This window comes from Neophocaena asiaeorientalis, unplaced genomic scaffold, assembly GCF_003031525.2.
Source record: "Neophocaena asiaeorientalis asiaeorientalis breed wild unplaced genomic scaffold, Neophocaena_asiaeorientalis_V1.1 scaffold469, whole genome shotgun sequence".
Classification (NCBI taxonomy): Eukaryota; Metazoa; Chordata; class Mammalia; order Artiodactyla; family Phocoenidae; genus Neophocaena; species Neophocaena asiaeorientalis.
Window position 1 is genome coordinate 1,318,982 of NW_020172691.1, and position 17,062 is coordinate 1,336,043.

Here is a 17,062-nt window from a genome sequence, read left to right on the forward strand (position 1 = left end):
CCTCTTCTTCCCCCACCCCCCCCCCCCCCCGGGGGGGCCTCCCCCGCGAGGCAGCGCGCCACCGCCTGCCGTCACTGACACCATCTGGCACTTTCTCTGAGCTTCTCCCGGGGCAGTTAAACGCTCTTGGCTGTGCTGCTGTTTGGAGCTACAACAGATTTAACTGGCAGAAGGAAAGCATGAAAATATTTTGAGTCCTTTGTACACAAAGAGAATAGGGACGCTCATGGTTAAATCCAAGCCAGGAGGCTCGCTCCTTCGCATAAAGGTAGAACAGGCCACGGCTTCCGCCATGTCTGGGCGCCCATGTGGCCTTGGTGAACCTTTTCTGTTCTCACCAGCGCCCTGGCCCAGAGAGGTTCTCATCGTGCGCTCACATGAAGCTCTGAGGAGTAACTTGAGGGGCAGGGAGGACGGGGCCGGCTGTGGGGCCACTTCCCAGCGGGGAGCCTCATCGCACGCGGGCTTCATCTCACAACTTTGACTTCCCAATTTGGAGGTGGCCCCGCCAGGGTGGCGCCCTGCTTCCCAGGACTCCACATGATGTCCTCAGGGCCCCAAGTCCCTATTTCCTCAGAGAGTGTGGGGCATTTGGCTGGGCGGGTACAAGTTTTGCTTTTCTAAATTTTTTTTTTTTTCATGGTACGCGGGCCTCTCACTGTTGTGGCCTCTCCAGTTGCGGAGCACAGGCTCTGGATGTGCAGGCTCAGCGGCCATGGCTCACGGGCCCAGCCGCTCCGAGGCACGCGGGATCCTCCCGGACCGGGGCACGAACCCGCGTCCCCCGCGTCGGCAGGCGGACTCTCAACCACTGCGCCACCAGGGAAGCCCTGCTTTTCTAAGTTTTTTAAAAGATATTTTTGAGGGACTTCCCTGGCGGTCCAGTGGTTAGGACTCCACGCTGTTACTGCCGAGGGCCCAGGTTCCATCTCTAGTAGGGGAGCTTGGATCCCACAAGCCCCGCGGCACAGCCAAGAAAAAAAAAAATTTTTTTTTTTTTTAAAGAAATTTGAATCCGCTGGATACATGGTCCCCGCTCGCCCTGCACCCCCTGCCCCGGGCTGTGATCTGGGTGGGAGAGCCGCTGCTGCAGAGGGACAGAGGCCCTGGCACGCGCCTGCATTTCCCTGGCCGTGGCGTCAGGGTTGGGGGGTCGGTTCACCCCGTGCTCCTACCAGCCATTGCTGCCCCTCCTGTCCCCCCACGGGCCTCAGGACGTCGGCTGCTGCCTTTGTCTGCATAAGGGCCTCTGCGGCTCGTCTGGGCGCTGGGTGGCTTGGACTTGGCGGCCGAGGCTTCCAGGGCAGGGGAGGGGCCTGGCAGGCAGAGGTTCTTGGTGGAGGCCCCGCCCAAGCGTGGCTGCGCTGCCTTCCAGGTGGGCTTGGATCCTTCAGGACGCGCTGGGCATTGCTTTCTGCCTCTACACCTTGAAAACCATCCGCCTCCCCACGTTCAAGGTGAGGGCCCCTCGGGGTGGTGGGGGCGCTCTGCGGACGAGGGGACGGGGTCTCTTGGGGTCAGCCCCGTGCCCGCCAGCCATGCAGCCCTACCCAGGGCCTTCCACTCTGAGCCTGGCCCTGTGTGGGCCGTGTGGTCTTGGCTCATCCGTCCCTCTGGCCACCCTCCTGGGGACAGGGCTTAAGGATCAGTGGAGTTGTCTCACGGCGTGGCGGCAGCGTCTGTGACCGCTGGCCGAGGAAACACCCGGGCGGGCGCGCGGAGCAGGGCCGCCTCCTTGCTGGTGAGGTGAACAGAGGAGGGAAAACCAGGTGAAACCAAGGGGGCAGAAGCACAGGGCTTGGGCCGGGACCCTGGGCCAAGGCCCAACCCCAGCAGGAGGAACCTAGGAACACACAGGCAGACGTGAAGCCGGGCGTCCGTCACCTGCCCAGACCCGTGGCTGGCCGGTTGCGGCTGTGTCTTTCTGAAGCGTCCCATCAGAAAGTCGCCCTCCCTGAGCCTCAGGCCTGACATTGCCTCCAGGGCACCGAAGGTCAGGCTGCCCGTGCTCAGACTTTGTCCTAAAGGCTTCGTCCCCACAGGGAAACTCTGAGCCTTGGGAGAGGCAGAGACTCCCGGAGCGTCTGTGCGTCTGGGACCCTGGGCAGGGTGGGGTGGAGGGCAGGGCCGGTGGAGGTCCCCGAGCACAGCCCTCAGGACGCCCCGTTCCCAGGCCTGCACGCTGCTGCTGCTGGTGCTGTTCATCTACGACGTGTTCTTCGTGTTCATCACGCCCTTCCTGACCAAGGTGGGCTCTGGGCCCCGCCCCGCCCCCCCCGCCCTGGACACCGTCTGACGCAGTCCCCCTTCTCTTAGAGTGGGAACAGCATCATGGTGGAGGTGGCAACCGGGCCATCAGACTCGGCCACCCACGAGAAGGTATGTGGTGCCCGCGGCCGAGGTGCTGAGTAAGCGGAGTGAGCGCCGGCTGGCGGTTCCTGGACACGCTGCCCCCTCTCCCCAGCTCCCCATGGTGCTGAAGGTGCCCAGACTCAACGCCTCGCCGCTGGCCCTGTGTGACCGGCCCTTCTCCCTCCTGGGCTTCGGGGACATCCTGGTCCCAGGTACTGGGGCTGGGCTTTGGCGGCCCGGGTGCCCTTGGGGGTGTCAGGCCACAGGGGCTGGTGGGCAGAGGCAGAGCTGAGCCAGTGGAGCCTGGGGGGCAGGGAGGTGTTGTCCCAGCCGTACTGCCCCCAGGGTCCCCCTCCGGGCCCTTCCCCCCACCAAGCGGCCTCTGAGCTGGGGTTTGCGCTCGCTGGAGGTCTGGTTACCTGCCAGGAGTCGAGGGTGGCGCCGGGCCAGCTCCCTCCTGAGCCGGGAGGAAGGCACGGTGCCTGGTCCCTCCGGGGGAACCCCCGGTGCCTGGCTGGGGCTGCGGCCCGGCCTCTGCCCGCGGCCTCTCTCCCACAGGGCTGCTCGTGGCCTACTGCCACCGCTTCGACATCCAGGTGCAGTCCTCCAGGGTCTACTTCGTGGCCTGCACCATCGGTAAGCCCGCTGCCCCGGGGGCTCGGCTGTGCCCCGTCCTCTGCCGCGGGGTGGTAGGGGACAGGCCTGCGCCCGCGTCACAGGCCTCCTTGTCACTTTGCACGGTGGTCGTTGTTTCTCTTTGGTCTTCTTTGTCTTTCTCTTTTTTCCTTTGTCTTCTGTTTCCTTTGTTACTAAAGCCATTTACACCAAAGGGATGTCTTCACATTTTCTGTTGAGTCCAATCATTTCTAAAAATGTCCAAACCAGTTCTCTTGTCCTGCTGGGTCAGCTTTTCAGGACGAGCAGGGGTGCAGAGCACACAGGCCCTGCCAGCCGACACGGCTGAGGGGAGGCCCCGCCACGGCCCCCAGCAGGGCCAGGCGGATGCAGGCTGGCCTTCCCGGCGTACTTTGGGCCGTTGGCGTCCGGGTTCCTGAAGGTCCAGACATGTGCTCCCCGCTCCTGCCCCCTGGGTTCACACTCCATGATTAGCTCGTCCAGATGCGCCTGCAGAGCTTTTCTCCGTGTGAACTAGTTTGTCAAATTGTTCTGTAGTTCCCGTCACTGAAATCCTGTAGTTGGCTCGGTTGAATCACTTCTTTAGGACACGTGGCTAGTCCACAGCCGATAAGCGGGAACTCTCCCTGCACAAGCCTATCGCTTGGAAACATGGAGGTAAAGGGCAGGGCAGGCAGCCCGAGCAGATGCAGGTGCTGGAGACGGGGCTCTGCCTCGGAGGGGATGTGCCAGTAAATGGTGTCTTTCTTTGTAACTCTTCACCTGGGAGTAATTGCACGTGTACGGCTGCAAGGTCAGTACAGTGAGCCCCACGCCGCTGCGCTCAGGCCGACCCCTCTAACTCCTCGTGTGTGCTGTGTTGTATGTCCGTCCCTGTGCTCTACGTGCGCGGGGGTCTTTATACGTTGGACTCACATCCCTAAATAACATGCTGTTTTATGCTGAACGGGGAGCAGGAAATGCGGACGCTTCTCACCCCTCAGTGCTTTCATGCGGTCACGACTCAGTTATGAAAGGTCTGATTTCCTAATTCTGTACCTACATTACTTCAGTTCAAATTATTTTTCTAACTAGAGGCTTACAAAAATGAGCTATTGGGGCACCTCTGCGGCTCCTCCAGCCGCTCCCGGGACTCCAGGCCTTCCCATGGCGGCAGCCCGCTTCCTCTCCCCAGTCTGGCGGCTGGGCCCTCGTTCCGTCCTCTTTCCTTGCTGACCCCTGTGTGCACTCTCGCCTGCCAGCGTCCGGGAAGGTGTGGGTGGGGAGGACCCGCTGGCCACGGCCCTGGCGCGAGCTCTGCCTCTCCTGCCCCTGTGATCAGTGGGTGGTGAGCCTGGGACCGGCCAGGGTAACGTGCTGCCTGTCTCTGCTTCCGCAGCCTACGGCATCGGTCTCCTGGTGACGTTCATGGCGCTGGCCCTCATGCAGCGCGGCCAGCCTGCCCTCCTCTACCTGGTGCCCTGCACGCTCGTCACCAGCTGCGCCCTGGCGCTCTGGCGCAGGGAGCTGGGCATGTTCTGGACGGGCAGCGGCTTTGTGGTGAATACCAGTTTGCTATGAATGTCTGCAAGAAATAATAGCCTAATAAGCCCTAACTAGAGTTAAAGTTGAGTAAGACCTCCTAGCGCTACAACTAAACCCCGCAGCCCGTGTCCCGTCTCTGGAAGGTTTTGCTTTGGGTGTGCTGCTCCCGTGGCTGCAGAACGGGGAGGGGTACACGTGCTCGTGGTGTGGCTCGGGGTGATGCTGCTGCCCTGCTGCTAACCCTAACCCTAACCCATGTGGTTGGACTGGTTGGACTTGGGGTTCCGGCTGCTTCGGCCACGGGCAGGGGGCGGGCCGGGCCTTGTTCTTGTCTGAAGCTGAAGAGGAAAGGGACAGAGGCCAGTCCCCGTGCAGCGCAGGGTGACCACTGTATCCCTGCAACTCAAGGGCATTCCGGGCCTGTGGGGTCTCTAGTGGGCCCTGTTAGGAGACCCATCCTGCCCTGATGGGGGCTCTGAGCGCTTCCGGTGTGTGTGTAACTTGTTCGCATAGATGTGAACACGCTTTACATGTGGTGTGACTGTTGTGACCCGGTGAGTCGGGATGGCTTCCTGCGCTCAGTGCCCCCGTCCCCAAAGGTCTCCCTCCCGGCGGGCGTTGGCTTTGCTACAGAGCGGGTGGATTGGTTCTGGAAGGTTCTGGAGGGAGAGAAGGCAGGGTGGGGCCCTCATGCGGTGCTGGTGCCGGTTGGCGAGCGCGGCTCCTTCCTGGGTCCGGAGCCCCCCCGCGGCTCCACCAACCCGGGCCTCCTCCCTCCCCCAGAAGGACCTACCTCAGTCGCCGTGGGCGCCCGCCTCCGCCGACGGCCCGCAGCCCCGGGCGGACTCCGACGCCGCCCCCTCCCAGCAGCCTCCCGGCCGAGAAACGGCCCCGTCCCCTCCGCCCGCGGAGCAGCCCCCAGAGTCGCCCGCGCCCGAGGAGAGCGGGGCCGGCGCGCCCCGCCAGGAGCCCGAGAGTCCGGCAGGCCTCGCCCCCGGCCCCTCGGCCTAGGGGAGGGCGCAGACTCGGCCCCCGCGCCCCGGGACTGGACCCGCGCGGCCCCCAACTTGGTGCTCTGGCCTGGCCGATGCGCACGTCCTGCTCCAGCCCGGCCACACCCCGGACCCCAGCCCTGCTCCGAGCTCGCGTGGCTGCCAAGCCCCCGGCCGGCTGAGGCCAACCCCGCGCGCGCCCCGCTTCCTGCGGCGGTGGTGCCCCGGGAAGGGCGGGGCCGTCACCTCCGCCGTTGACCGCGGACACGCCCAGTTTGGTGCTTACCCTGCTGCTGCTTCCCTTCGGGTCCGGGCCGGGAGAGGGCGGGTCTCTGGCTCCTGGTGGAGGGGCGCCTTTGCCCAGCAGGGCCCCCAGGGGTTTGCACTGGACGCCGCCGCGGCCCTGGGGGCCCGCGGTGAGCGCCGAGCCTTGCGCCCGGCCCTTCCATCGCCCGGAAGCGCCCAGCGCCTGTGGTACAGCTCCTCCAAGTTTGAATAAACGGCCACGACTTTTTGAAATTCTGGTAGTGTCGCCTCTTGGGGTGCGAGCCCTTCGGGCTGCCCCTCTCGGGGGCGGGGCTGGTGCCAGGCCGGTGGCCCCATCTTGCCTTTCAGCTCAAGGGAACTCGGCTCCCACCCTCGCCACAGGCACCCGCACGCTCTCAGCACCCTATCCAGTGCACGCACCTCGGCCTCCAACTCCAGCACGGGGTACGGGGAGCTTCTGGAATGTGGGAAGATGTTCTGGAACTGGCGTTATGTCTTCTACCTCACGGACAGGGTTCTCTGAACCTCACGACGGAGATGCCGCCGGCCCCCGTGTCACCGCCTGGCGACAGAGCCGGCGCCCGGACAGGCACCCGAGGCTGCTGATCGCCAGGGCCCCGGCCCGCTCCCCATCCCCCACCCCCCCAACACCCCGTCCACGCCGCACGCCGGCACTGTGTCCCTCTGCGCGCTGCTGCGCTGTACACAGCAGGCGGGGGCGACCACGGTCCATTCCACACAATACCAGCGCCAGCCAGACTCACAGCCTCTCAGCCACGCCTCTCGAGGAAGAAACGATGTTTATTCCTAAAAAAAAACAGAAGGCGTCTCCCACCTGCTTCTGAGTGTGTCTCAAAAGAACAGGTGGTCCGGTGGGAGGGCGGGGCTGGAGCAGCTGGACCTGACCAGCCCCACGGGAGCCCCTGGGCTTAGAGGCCGGGACCAGGACGCAGCCATGGGGCAGCCTTGGGGGAAGGCCCGAGCGGACCTCCGCCCTCACTCTAGGGACTGCGCCTTCCTCTAAGCCATTTTGTACGTCGGTAAAGAGCGCGGAATCTCTCTTTTTTCTGTTTTGGAGGTTTGACAAACGTCAAGGAATTCAAAGGAGGATGTTAGTTCCTGAAGTTTCAGTTTGCAGTTTTTGCCTTGCTTCTGTTTGAATCTTACAATTAAACGCAGCTTTTGATACTTATGGCTGGGTCTTTGCCTTTTCTGTGCTGCAGTGAGCCGGCGGTGGGGGGCGGGGTTCGGGGGCGTTGGGGGAAGCCCTCGGTGGGCCGGCCGGGCTGGGCCCCGGTGGCCTTCAGCCTGCAAGAATTCCTGTGTGGATGGAGGTGTCCGGAGCACACCCGCAGCCCGTGGCCGCTGGTGCCGCCCAAGTGGGGTTTCAGCTTTGCCGCCTTGTGGCTACTTGTCCACGCGAGTGCGTGGGGTCCTCGTGAGGGGAGGGGAGGGTAGCGGAGCCTGCTGTTGTCTGTGTTTGGATACCGTTAGCTTGTCTGTGATGATCTAAGAACCACGGAGAGAGTCACCTGTAGCAGGGCCTGCGGACTTTCTGTAAAGAACCAGATGGTCAATGTTTGGGCCTTTTGGGGCCACATGGTCACTGTCACAACCGGTCAACCCAGCTGTGTAGCCGGAAGCATCAGACAACGTGTAAGCAGACAGGCGTGACTGTGGCCAAAAACTTGGTGGACACCAAAATGTGCATTGGTGTCATTTTTCACAGGTCACAAAATACTCTCATTTACAACAATTCAAAAACGTAAAGCCCTTGCTTAGCAAACAGCTGAGCAAAAACAGGTGGTGGCCCCAGCAATCAGACCCCGGCCTGCAGGAGCACAGGTGGTGAGGATTGCAGGCCGTGTGTGGGGCGGGGGCCCGTGTGCTGGCCTGTTTCAGCTTTACACACGGAGAGGTCGAGTCTCTGGGGCCAGCACCTCCAGGCTCACGCCAGGCTGTGCCACTCGCCACATTACCATCAGCGACTTGCGTCTGAGCTACAAAGAGGACCAATGCTGTGAGCACAGTGATTTTCTCTCTCTTTTTTTTTTTTTTTTTAAAGAAGATGTTGGGGGGAGGAGTTTATTTATTTATTTGTTTTTGCTGTGTTGGGTCTTCGCCTCTGTGCGAGGGCTTTCTCTAGTGGTGGCAAGCAGGGGCCACTCTTTCATCGCGGTGCGCGAGCCTCTCACTATCGCGGCCTCTCCTGTCGTGGAGCACAGGCTCCAGACGCGCAGGCTCAGTAGTTGTGGCTCACGGGCCTCCCAGACCAGGGCTTGAACCCGTGTCCCCTGCATTAGCAGGCAGATTCTCAAACACTGCGCCACCAGGGAAGCCCCAGTGATTTTCTTTCACTAAGTAGACCAGATCTTATGCATTTCTCATTCATTCACCTGCTCATTCACTCACTGGTTCATTGCACGCCTGTGTGCCAGGCGTCCGCTCAGGCCTGGGATGCCTGTGTGAGTCTGGGAAGGCAGCCCATCCGAGGGTCAGCACGGGAGAGGCCCCCAGCTCTGTCTTGGGGGGCAGGTAGCATGGAAGGTTGCTTGGAGGAGGTGACTGTCCAGCCAGAGGGACACTGGAGAGGCTGCTTTGGGCTCCGGTGGGGAGGTGAGAGGAGGTTAGGTGAGAGAGGTGGGGATTGCCAGCCACGTGGGCAAGGCACTCACCGGGTGTCACCCTCAGGTGTTCTGAAGTTCTAGAAAGCCCTTCGGCTGGCCTCGGGGAGGGAGGACGGTGGCCCCCAGGAGCACGGGCTTAACGAATATTGTTGGTGATTGTGACCACGTACCACTCTAAAGTAAGTAGTCAGGAATGGGGACCCGGGGCCAGGTGTGTGGGAGCTCTCAGTACTGTCTTCACAACTTTTCCATAAGCCTGAAACTGTTCAAACATTTAAATTTCATTTAATAAACTACCGTAGGTATTCGCATGCACACTCCTCCCCCCAAGCTGTCTCCCGCCCTGAGCATCTGCTCCTGTGGTCCCGGGCACCCCTCCCCTGCCCTGTGTCCCAGGTCACCTGCCCAGGTCATGCCCTCCACCTGGACCTCACCGGCCTCCCCGCAGCTTCCAGAAAGCCGAAGGGTCCAGAACCCGATCTCCCCACGTGGCTCCCGCGGCACCGCCCGCCCACTCCCCTCCCTCTGCTGATGGGACCCACCTGGGCTCCTGACCAGGTGCGCAGGGCGACCCACACCCAGTTGTCCTTTCAGAGCCTCTGGGAGCTGGGAGCGGCCAGGATGAGTCCCAGGTGCGCAGGGGAAGGGGTGCAGTGGCGGGGCGGGCAGGGGAAGCTGGCGAAGGCAGTGCTGTTCGGGTGCGGGGGAGGGCGCCGCCCCCAGCCCCGGTTGATGCCCGGGTGGGGAGGAGGGCGGCTCCCCCACCCGGTGCCGCCCCCAGCCCCGCCCCATCCCTGAGCCTCTCGGCTGAGTCCGGGTCGTTTGCGGAGGGAGCCGGGCCGCGGTGCAGCCTCGGGAGGAGCGCGGTGAGTCCGGGGTCCCCCGAAATGAGGCGGCTGCCCTCTCCCCGCGCCTCGGTTCGCCCGGCCCGGGCGGGAAACGCGTCGGACTGTGTAGACGCCCTCGGGGAGTGTGACTGAGGCCGGGTCGTGTAGACACGGCCGGGCACCCTGCGTTTTTCGGCACCCCGAGGGCTCCCCAACCCCGACGGCCGCTTTCCCGCCTTCCCACCCATTAACTCGGCTAAACCCGCGGTGGGGCTGGGCCGGCAGGAAACGGCGCGCAGAGCCTGCGAGAAGGTTTCCAGGGATCTGGTGAGGGGCCCCTTGCTTTCCTCCCTGTGGCTTCTCTCAGCCAATCCCTTGCTAGTGAGTAAAAACACGACAAGGATTTGGGGGGTAACAGTTTGGGGAGGGTGTGGTCACAAGGCCTGAAGCTGGGCTGGGGGTCCTATGGGGGAGGGGCCGTAGAGTCCGCTGCCGGCGGCAGGTGTGGCGTGTGAGTGATTGTGCCTGTGATGGATTGTGTGAGATTGTGTGGTTACAGGCGCGGGGTTGCGTATGGCTGTGTGGGGTGGTGTCATTGCCTCTGTGTGTGCTGTGTGTCTGTGTAACTAGTGTGTGACCACGTGTGCGTGATTGCACTGTGAGGTCAGGTATGATTTTGTGTGTGGTTGTGTGTGTGTGTGTGGACGCCCCTTCCCTGTTTCCTCGCCTGGGAAAAGGGGACGGAAGACCCTGGGAGCCCCCAGGACGTGGTGGATAGCCCTCCTGTCCCTCCAAACAGCACGTCAGGTGTTGCCCCTGATCTGCTCGCGGTGACGGACAGGAGAGGGGACCCCGCGGCTCTCCACCCCCAGGAGATCTGCGTGCTGTGCGGCGTGTGCACTTGGCAGGATTCTGAATGTTTAGGGTGGAAAGTGTGGAGCCGGGAGAGTCTTTGAACAGAGGCAAGCCAGGTGACCTTTGATTAAGTCTGGGCACAAGCTGCGCGCGGAGAAAGGTCTGCTGGGGTACCATGGCTGTCGGTGACAGGGCGGAGGCCCTGGGAGGGACCCGAGGCCGCGTGCAGGTGAGTGTGTCCTTCCTGGAGGAGGACACGAAGGTCTGGGCGCCTCCTTCCAGTTTCTGCAGTCGAGGAAGGAGAAAGAAACCGGCGGGGCGAGCGTGTGTGGGTCTGTGGCCGGGCACGTGGGGAGCTGGGACCTGAACTGGGGCGTGGCTGCTTGCCATCTGTCTTCCTGCCCTGGGGCAGGGTTTCGAGCTCTTGGTCCCCGTCCCCTGGGCTCACCTGCCTTACCTGGACCACAGGGGCCTGGGGGAGCCGTTCCTGAATTCTAAGAACTCTGTGTGGAAGAGGGAGGAGGGGGGAGGGGGAGGGAGACAGAGAGACAAACAGTGAGACAAAGGGAGAGAAAGAGGGAGCGAGAGACAGAGACAGAGGAGATAGTCTCTGCAAGCCTCAGCGTCCTCATCTGTAAAGTGGGGATCATTGTGCCCGCCCCCTCCCCATGGGAGTGCTGGAAGGTCTGAACTAATTGACCTGAGGCTGTGAGCCCACACAGATTTTAGGCATGAACTTTCTGCCCGTAGCTGCTTGTGTTTCGGGCACCCATCCACATAAAAGTGAGAACGGGGAAACAGCTGTCCCCAGTTATTTGAACATGCGTGGCTCTAAAAGTGAGGCAGAGGGTTACGTGTTCTGGGTCTCTGGCTCACGTCGGCATCAGGCTTTGCCATCTTCCCCGCTTTATTAATTTAAAAAAGTGATTTCAGAATAATTGTCATTGCAAGGGTGGTGCAGAGGATCCCTGTACACCCTTCACCCAGCGTCTCCTAGTGTTCAAACCTTGTGGCACCGTAGATCAAAACTAAGAAACTGACATTAAAATGAACATAAACCACTCGCAGCCTACTTTGCCTGGATTTCCCCAGTTTTTCCACTAACGCCTTTTCTGTTCAGGGATCCAATCTGAGATGCCCCACTGCATTGAGACCCTGTATGAATTTTTAAAAATTAATAAATTAATTTAGTTTTGGCTGCGTTGGGTCTTCGTTGTTTTGTGCGGGCTCTCTCTAGCTGCAGCGACCGGGGGCTACTCTTCGTTGTGGTGTGCGGGCTTCTCATTGCAGTGGCTTCTCTTGTTGCGCAGCACGGGCTCTAGGCGCGCGGGCTTCGGTAGTTGTGGCACGCTGGCTCAGTAATTGTGGCACACGGGCTCAGTAGTTGTGGCACGCGGGCTCCGCAGTTGTGGCACACGGGCTTAGTTGCTCCGCGGCATGTGGGATCTTCCCGGACCAGGGCTCGAACCCGTGCCCCCTGCATTGGCAGGCGGATTCTTAACCACCGCGCCACCAGGGAAGCCCCCCTGTATTAATTTTAACTTACAAGTTGTAAGTGATTGGAAGTTTCTTTTTTTAATCTACGTGTCTTTATCCGTTTTCCTGGGTATCGCTCGTGTTTATCAGCTTCTGGCCTCAACCGCACACCCCCCTCCCCCCCAGGATCTCTGACTCCTTTTCCTCTGTGCACGTTAAAAAGCTACAAAAACACGAGATATCATCACGGCAAATAGTTCTCTCACAAACACCTCTTCCTATGAAAACCTAACAAAAAGTCCACAGACAAAAAGGAAAAAAAAAAAAAAAGGCCAAGCTTATTAAATTTCCCAAAGGCTTGCTGAGTGATTGATTTCATGGAGTTGGGGCAATGGGGGAGGGGAGGTTTCCTGGCTGGATCTGAGCCTGAGAAGTAGGATAGGGAGAAACAGGAGAGGGTGTAGTGTAGACAAGAGATGCCTGTTCCATAGACCAGCGTTGGCTACCATGGAAGCAAAGAAGCAGAGACATACGGGATGGAAAACGGTGATTGTCTTGGATGAGTGGCAAGAGAAAAACTTACACAGAGAGATGGGCAAAGAGTTGAGAGTGAGGAGGGGAAGAAATGTAGGAGCCAGGAGCAGAGCTGGAATGAAGTTTGGGGTTTTATTAAAGTTGATAGTTGACTCTGTTTGGAAAAAAGTGATCCCAAGTGCTGTATTTCCCCTTGGAGAGGCTGAACCACTGTTTGAACCGACTAGATAAAATCGGTTGTTAAAGACAAGTGGAAGGAACTTCCGTGGTGGTCCAGTGGTAAAGAATCTGCCTTGCAATGCAGGGGACGTGGGTTCAATCCCTGGTCAGGGAACTAAGATCCCACATGCCGCGGGGCAACTGAGCCCGCCCGCCACAACTACTGAGCTCACGCGCCTCAACTAGAGCCCGCGTGCCGCGAACTGCAGAGCCCACGCGCCCTGTAGCCTGTGTGCCACAACTAGAGAAGACAAAGGCCACCACCACAACTAGAGAGAAGCCCACACGCCACAACGAAGAGCCCGCATGCCTCAACAGAGATCGCACGTGCCTCAACTAAGACCTGACGCAGCCAAAAAAAAATAAAGTAAAAATCTTAAAAAAAAAAAGAGACAAGTGGAAGATTCACGGTGGGCGCTTGGTGGGCTGCAGGAGAGAATAAAGAGAAGGGAACAGGATGGACCACTGAGAATAGAGGGTGTGGTTCCTGGGAGGGAAAATGGGAAGCCAGGCAGAAAGGTCCTGGGGCCTGGAGTCTTGTGTATTAGTTAGCAGTTGCTGCATAACAAGTTATCCCCAAAGTTAGCAGTTTCAGACAAATATTTATTACGCCAGTTTCTCTGGGTGAGAATTTGGGAGTGATCTGTTGCGGGGGGTGTGGTGGTTCTGGCTGAGGGTCCCTCATAAGGCTGCCTCACCTGAGGGCCCGATGGGGGCAAGAGTTGCAGCTTCCGGGAGGCCCCCTCACGTGGCTCCTCCTCACGTGGACCTCCCAGGCGCTGTTTGAGGCTTCTCACTACATGGCAGCCGGCCCCGCACAGAGCAGGCGAGGGAAACCTCTGTGCCTTTTATGACCTACTCAGGAGTCTCACGCCATTTCTTCTGGTACTTTCTATTCATTAGGAGTAAATCAAGTCCAGCCCACACTCTAAGGAAGGAAACTTAGGCTCCACCAAAGAGAAAAGCGGCAAGAAATGTGTGGACCTCCTTTAAAACCACCACATCCCGTGACCTTGGGCAAGTGACCCTGCTCCTGTGTGCCTCTGTTTCCTCTTCCATCAGAATGCAGCTGGTCTTGTAGCAGGGTTGTGGTCATAAAGTAGGTAATGCATGTAAATATTGTCTAGCGAAATGCCTGCCACGTAGAACGTGCTTGTTGACTTATTTTTACTGAAGGCATTTTCTTTTCCCCGGTACATTTCCATCCTCTTGAGGAACGATATACCAGCTGGAGTCATCAAACCAGAACTCCCGGGAACTGTGAGATCAGGGTGCAGGGTAAGATGACTCGCTTTCTCCATACATATTGGGCTGTACTTGTTCTTTCCCTGGTTCCCTTTCCAGTGCTCAGCCACTTCTCCCAAAGGGACTCGAGGGGGACTCCAGGCTCTGCACCTTGGCAGAAACCATCTTAACTTATACCCCCATGAGTGCAGCTGGTACAATTCAGGAGAAAACCAGCAAAGCAGGGGATGCAGCGGGGGAAGTGGAGGTGACAGCCATGAGGGTATAGGCAAGCTCATCAGGTAGAGGGCACAGCAGGTGCAAAGGCCCTGAGGCAGGACCGTCATGTCTGTGTATGGCTGGAGCAGAGGGAGGGAGCTGAGGACAGACAGCGGGTGAGACCAGGTCACTTGGGGCTTTTGCCCTGAACGAGAGCCAGGCGGAGGTCCGAGCAGAGGTGGATGTGGCCTGGGTCAGGTTTCAGCTGGCTCTCTGAGGCTGCCGTGTCGGTGGCAGCTGCTGGCCCTATGATAAGGCCTGGGAGATCTCTGCTTAGCCCAGGGTAGAGATAGTGCAGGTGGTCCAATCCTAGGTGCGTTTCAAAGGAGGAGCTGACAGCATTTTCAGGCCGATTGGATGGGGACTGTGAGAAAGACATCAGAATGAGCCTGGGGCTTTGGCGTCCGAGTGATCATAAGAGTGGAAATTCCGTCTGAGATGGGGAAAACTACGGGAGGAACAGATATTCTAGGGGCTGAGAAGGGCTGCCAGTTTGGCATGTGTCAGATCTGAGAAGTCTGTCAGTCATTGGATTGTGGTAACAGATTGCTACCAGTTTGGTGGCTTGAAACGGCTCGTGTTTATTATCTCCTGTTCTCTGTGGGTCAGGAGTCTGGGCGTGGCTTAGCCAGGTCCTCTGCTCAGGGTCTCACAAGGCTGTGATCAGAAGGCTGGCTGGGCTGTGTTCTTATCTGAAAGATGGGCTGGGGAAGGATCCAATTCCAAACTCGTGCAGGTTGCTGGCAGATGACCAGGGGCCCAGCTGGTGGGCACCCTCAGCTCCTAGAGGCATTCACAGTTCCTTCCCATACAGCCTCTTCCAGCAAGCCAACGTATTCACCAGGCCAGCCAGGAGGGTTTTTTGTTTTGTTTTGCTCTGTTTTTTTGGCCACGCAGTGCGGCATTCGGAACTTCCCTGACCAAGGATCGGACCTGTGCCCCCTGCATTGGGAGCACAGAGTCTTAACCACTGGACCACCAGGGAAGTCCACCAAGAGGGTTTTAAGTCTGCTAACACGGGGTCCTACAAGATATAATTTAGTCATGACAGTGACAACACATCACCTCTGCCATATCCTACTGCCTTTTATTTATTTATTTATTTTGGCCACGTGGCTTGTGGGATCTTAGTTCCCCAACCAGGGATAGAACCCGGGCCATGGCAGTGAAAGCACAATGCCCTAATCACTGGACCACCGGGGAATTCCCCATATCCTACTGCTTAGAAACAGAGTCCTGACCACAGTCAAGGGGAGGTGATTACACAGGGGCGTGAGCACCAGGAGGTGGGGGTCATTGGGGCGGGGTCACCTTAGGTCACCCAGAAGGAGGTTCCAGAAGCCAAGCTGAGTTGGGCATTCAGAAGATAAGTCTGGCCTGGAGCTTGGAGGCGTCAGGCGTGTTATTAAAACCACAGACCGGACGGGATCACAGGGGCCAGGCGCATATCTGCAGGTAGTCTGTGAAAATGTTTATTTAACCTTCAAGTGGTCTATTTTGTTGTTGTTGGCTGTGCCACACGGCATGTGGGATCTTGGTTCCCCCGACCAGGGATTGAACCCACACCCCCTGCAGTGGAAGCGCAGAGTCTTAACCACTGGACTGCCTGGGAAGTCCCTCTTTTGATTTTTAAAATGACAGCTGTATTGAGATATAATTCACATCTCATAAGATTCACCCATATAAACCAATTCAGTGGCTTTTGATATATTCACAGCTATATGCAACCATCATCACAATCAATTTTAGAGCATTTGATTGATTTTTTTTTTTTTTATGAAGTGGTCTACTTTTTAAACCTAAAAACTTTTTTTTTAAAAAAAAAGGCAACTAGGGGCTTCCCTGGTGGCGTAGTGGTTGAGAGTCCGCCTGCCGATGCAGGGGACACGGGTTCGTGCCCCGGTCCGGGAAGATCCCACATGCCGCGGAGCGGCTGGGCCCGTGAGCCATGGCCGCTGAGCCTGCGCGTCCAGAGCCTGTGCTCCGCAACGGGAGAGGCCACAACAGTGAGAGGCCCGCGTACCGCAAAAAAAACAAAACAAACAAACAACAAAAAAAAAAGTTGCAGAAAATACTATTGATCTTGATTTTTTGTTTGTTTTTTATTGTAGTATAGTTGATTTACAATGTTGTGTTAGTTTCTGCTGTTCAGTAAAGTGAATCAGTTATACATATACATATATCCCCTCTTTTTAAGATTCTTTTCCCGTATAGGCTGTTACAGAGTATTGAGTAGAGCTCCCTGTGCTATACAGGAGGTCCTCATTAGTTATCCATTGTATATATAGTAGTGTGTATGTGTCAATCCCAGTCTTTTAATTTATCCCTCCCCCCTACCATTGATCTTGTTGACGGAGGTGTTTGGTGTCCCCTGAGGCCAGTGTCTCATCACCCCGCCCCCGGCTTGGCCTGGCATCCTCCCTGGAGGCCCTGCACCTGAGGTTCCCTCTCTTTGGAAACAGACTCTGGCAGGCATTTGGGTGGCATTGAGGACACGTTGGCTTTACACCGAGCCTCTCCGTGGCACGTCAGGAGGCTGGAAACAGACACTGTTCCTGCCTCATTCACTATTATGGCTCAGGTCTCAGGGTCCCCTGGCTGAGCCCTTCCTTGGGACCCCCCCAAATGGCTCCAGACCCTCTCTGGCACGTGAAGACAGAGGGGGAGGAGGGTGACCAGATACCCGGATTTCCAGGTTAAAATTAGAAGAGTCCCAGGCAACCTGGGTTGATTGGTCACCCCATATGGGGGTGACTTGCTCAGTGTCACCCCATCACTGCCTAGTTGGGACGAGAGTCAGGTCATGAGATGACAGTGGGGGATGTTATGGGGGAGGGGATGCTGTTGCATCCATGGGCTCAGCTGGAGACCTCAGAGCTGACCCTTTGCAGTCTGGTTCTGCAGTCTCTGTGCTGTAGTCATATGTTCTACAGCCCTTTCCTTTTCTTTTCTTTTTTCTGTTTTTTAAATTTTATTTTTTAAGCTTTTAATTTTATATTGGAGTATAGTTGATTAACAATGTTGTGTTAGTTTCAGGTGTACAGCAAAGTGATTCAGTTACACATATGCATGTATCTATTCTTTGTCAAATTCTTTTCCCATTTAGGTTGTTACATAATATTGAGCAGAGTTCCCTGTGCTATACAGTAGGTCCTTGTGGGTTATCCATTTTATTTATTTATTTTTTTAAAAAAAACATTTTTCTTTTTTTAATGAAATCAATATTGCTTCTTTGTAAATTTATTTATTT

At 57.8% G+C, this 17,062-nt stretch overlaps 2 protein-coding genes across 10 annotated transcripts in view; both read left to right on the forward strand.

The window, feature by feature from the left end:
* The window catches only part of SPPL2B (signal peptide peptidase like 2B), a 36,517-nt gene extending 30,494 nt beyond the window's left edge, over positions 1 to 6,023 (forward strand). For 4 of the 9 annotated variants that reach the window (XM_024740094.1, XM_024740101.1, XM_024740099.1 and 1 more), the window contains 8 exons: positions 1,376 to 1,457; positions 1,636 to 1,746; positions 2,174 to 2,248; positions 2,317 to 2,379; positions 2,465 to 2,564; positions 2,911 to 2,988; positions 4,367 to 4,527; positions 5,296 to 6,023. In XM_024740094.1, coding sequence (XP_024595862.1) covers positions 1,376 to 1,457; positions 1,636 to 1,746; positions 2,174 to 2,248; positions 2,317 to 2,379; positions 2,465 to 2,564; positions 2,911 to 2,988; positions 4,367 to 4,527; positions 5,296 to 5,523 — 898 coding nt within the window. In that variant the 3' untranslated portion in view covers positions 5,524 to 6,023. Of the gene's footprint in view, positions 1 to 1,375; positions 1,458 to 1,635; positions 1,747 to 2,173; positions 2,249 to 2,316; positions 2,380 to 2,464; positions 2,565 to 2,910; positions 2,989 to 4,366; positions 4,595 to 5,295 lie in introns of all 9 variants that reach the window. The other 5 variants (XM_024740103.1, XM_024740096.1, XM_024740095.1 and 2 more) reach the window with 4 other exon arrangements.
* Positions 6,024 to 9,227: 3,204 nt separating this feature from the next.
* TMPRSS9 (transmembrane serine protease 9) overlaps positions 9,228 to 17,062 on the forward strand; it is a 59,300-nt gene continuing 51,465 nt past the window's right edge. The window contains exon 1 of the mRNA XM_024739963.1: positions 9,228 to 9,264. The gene's annotated coding sequence lies outside the window, so the exon portion shown is untranslated. The remainder of the gene's footprint in view (positions 9,265 to 17,062) is intronic.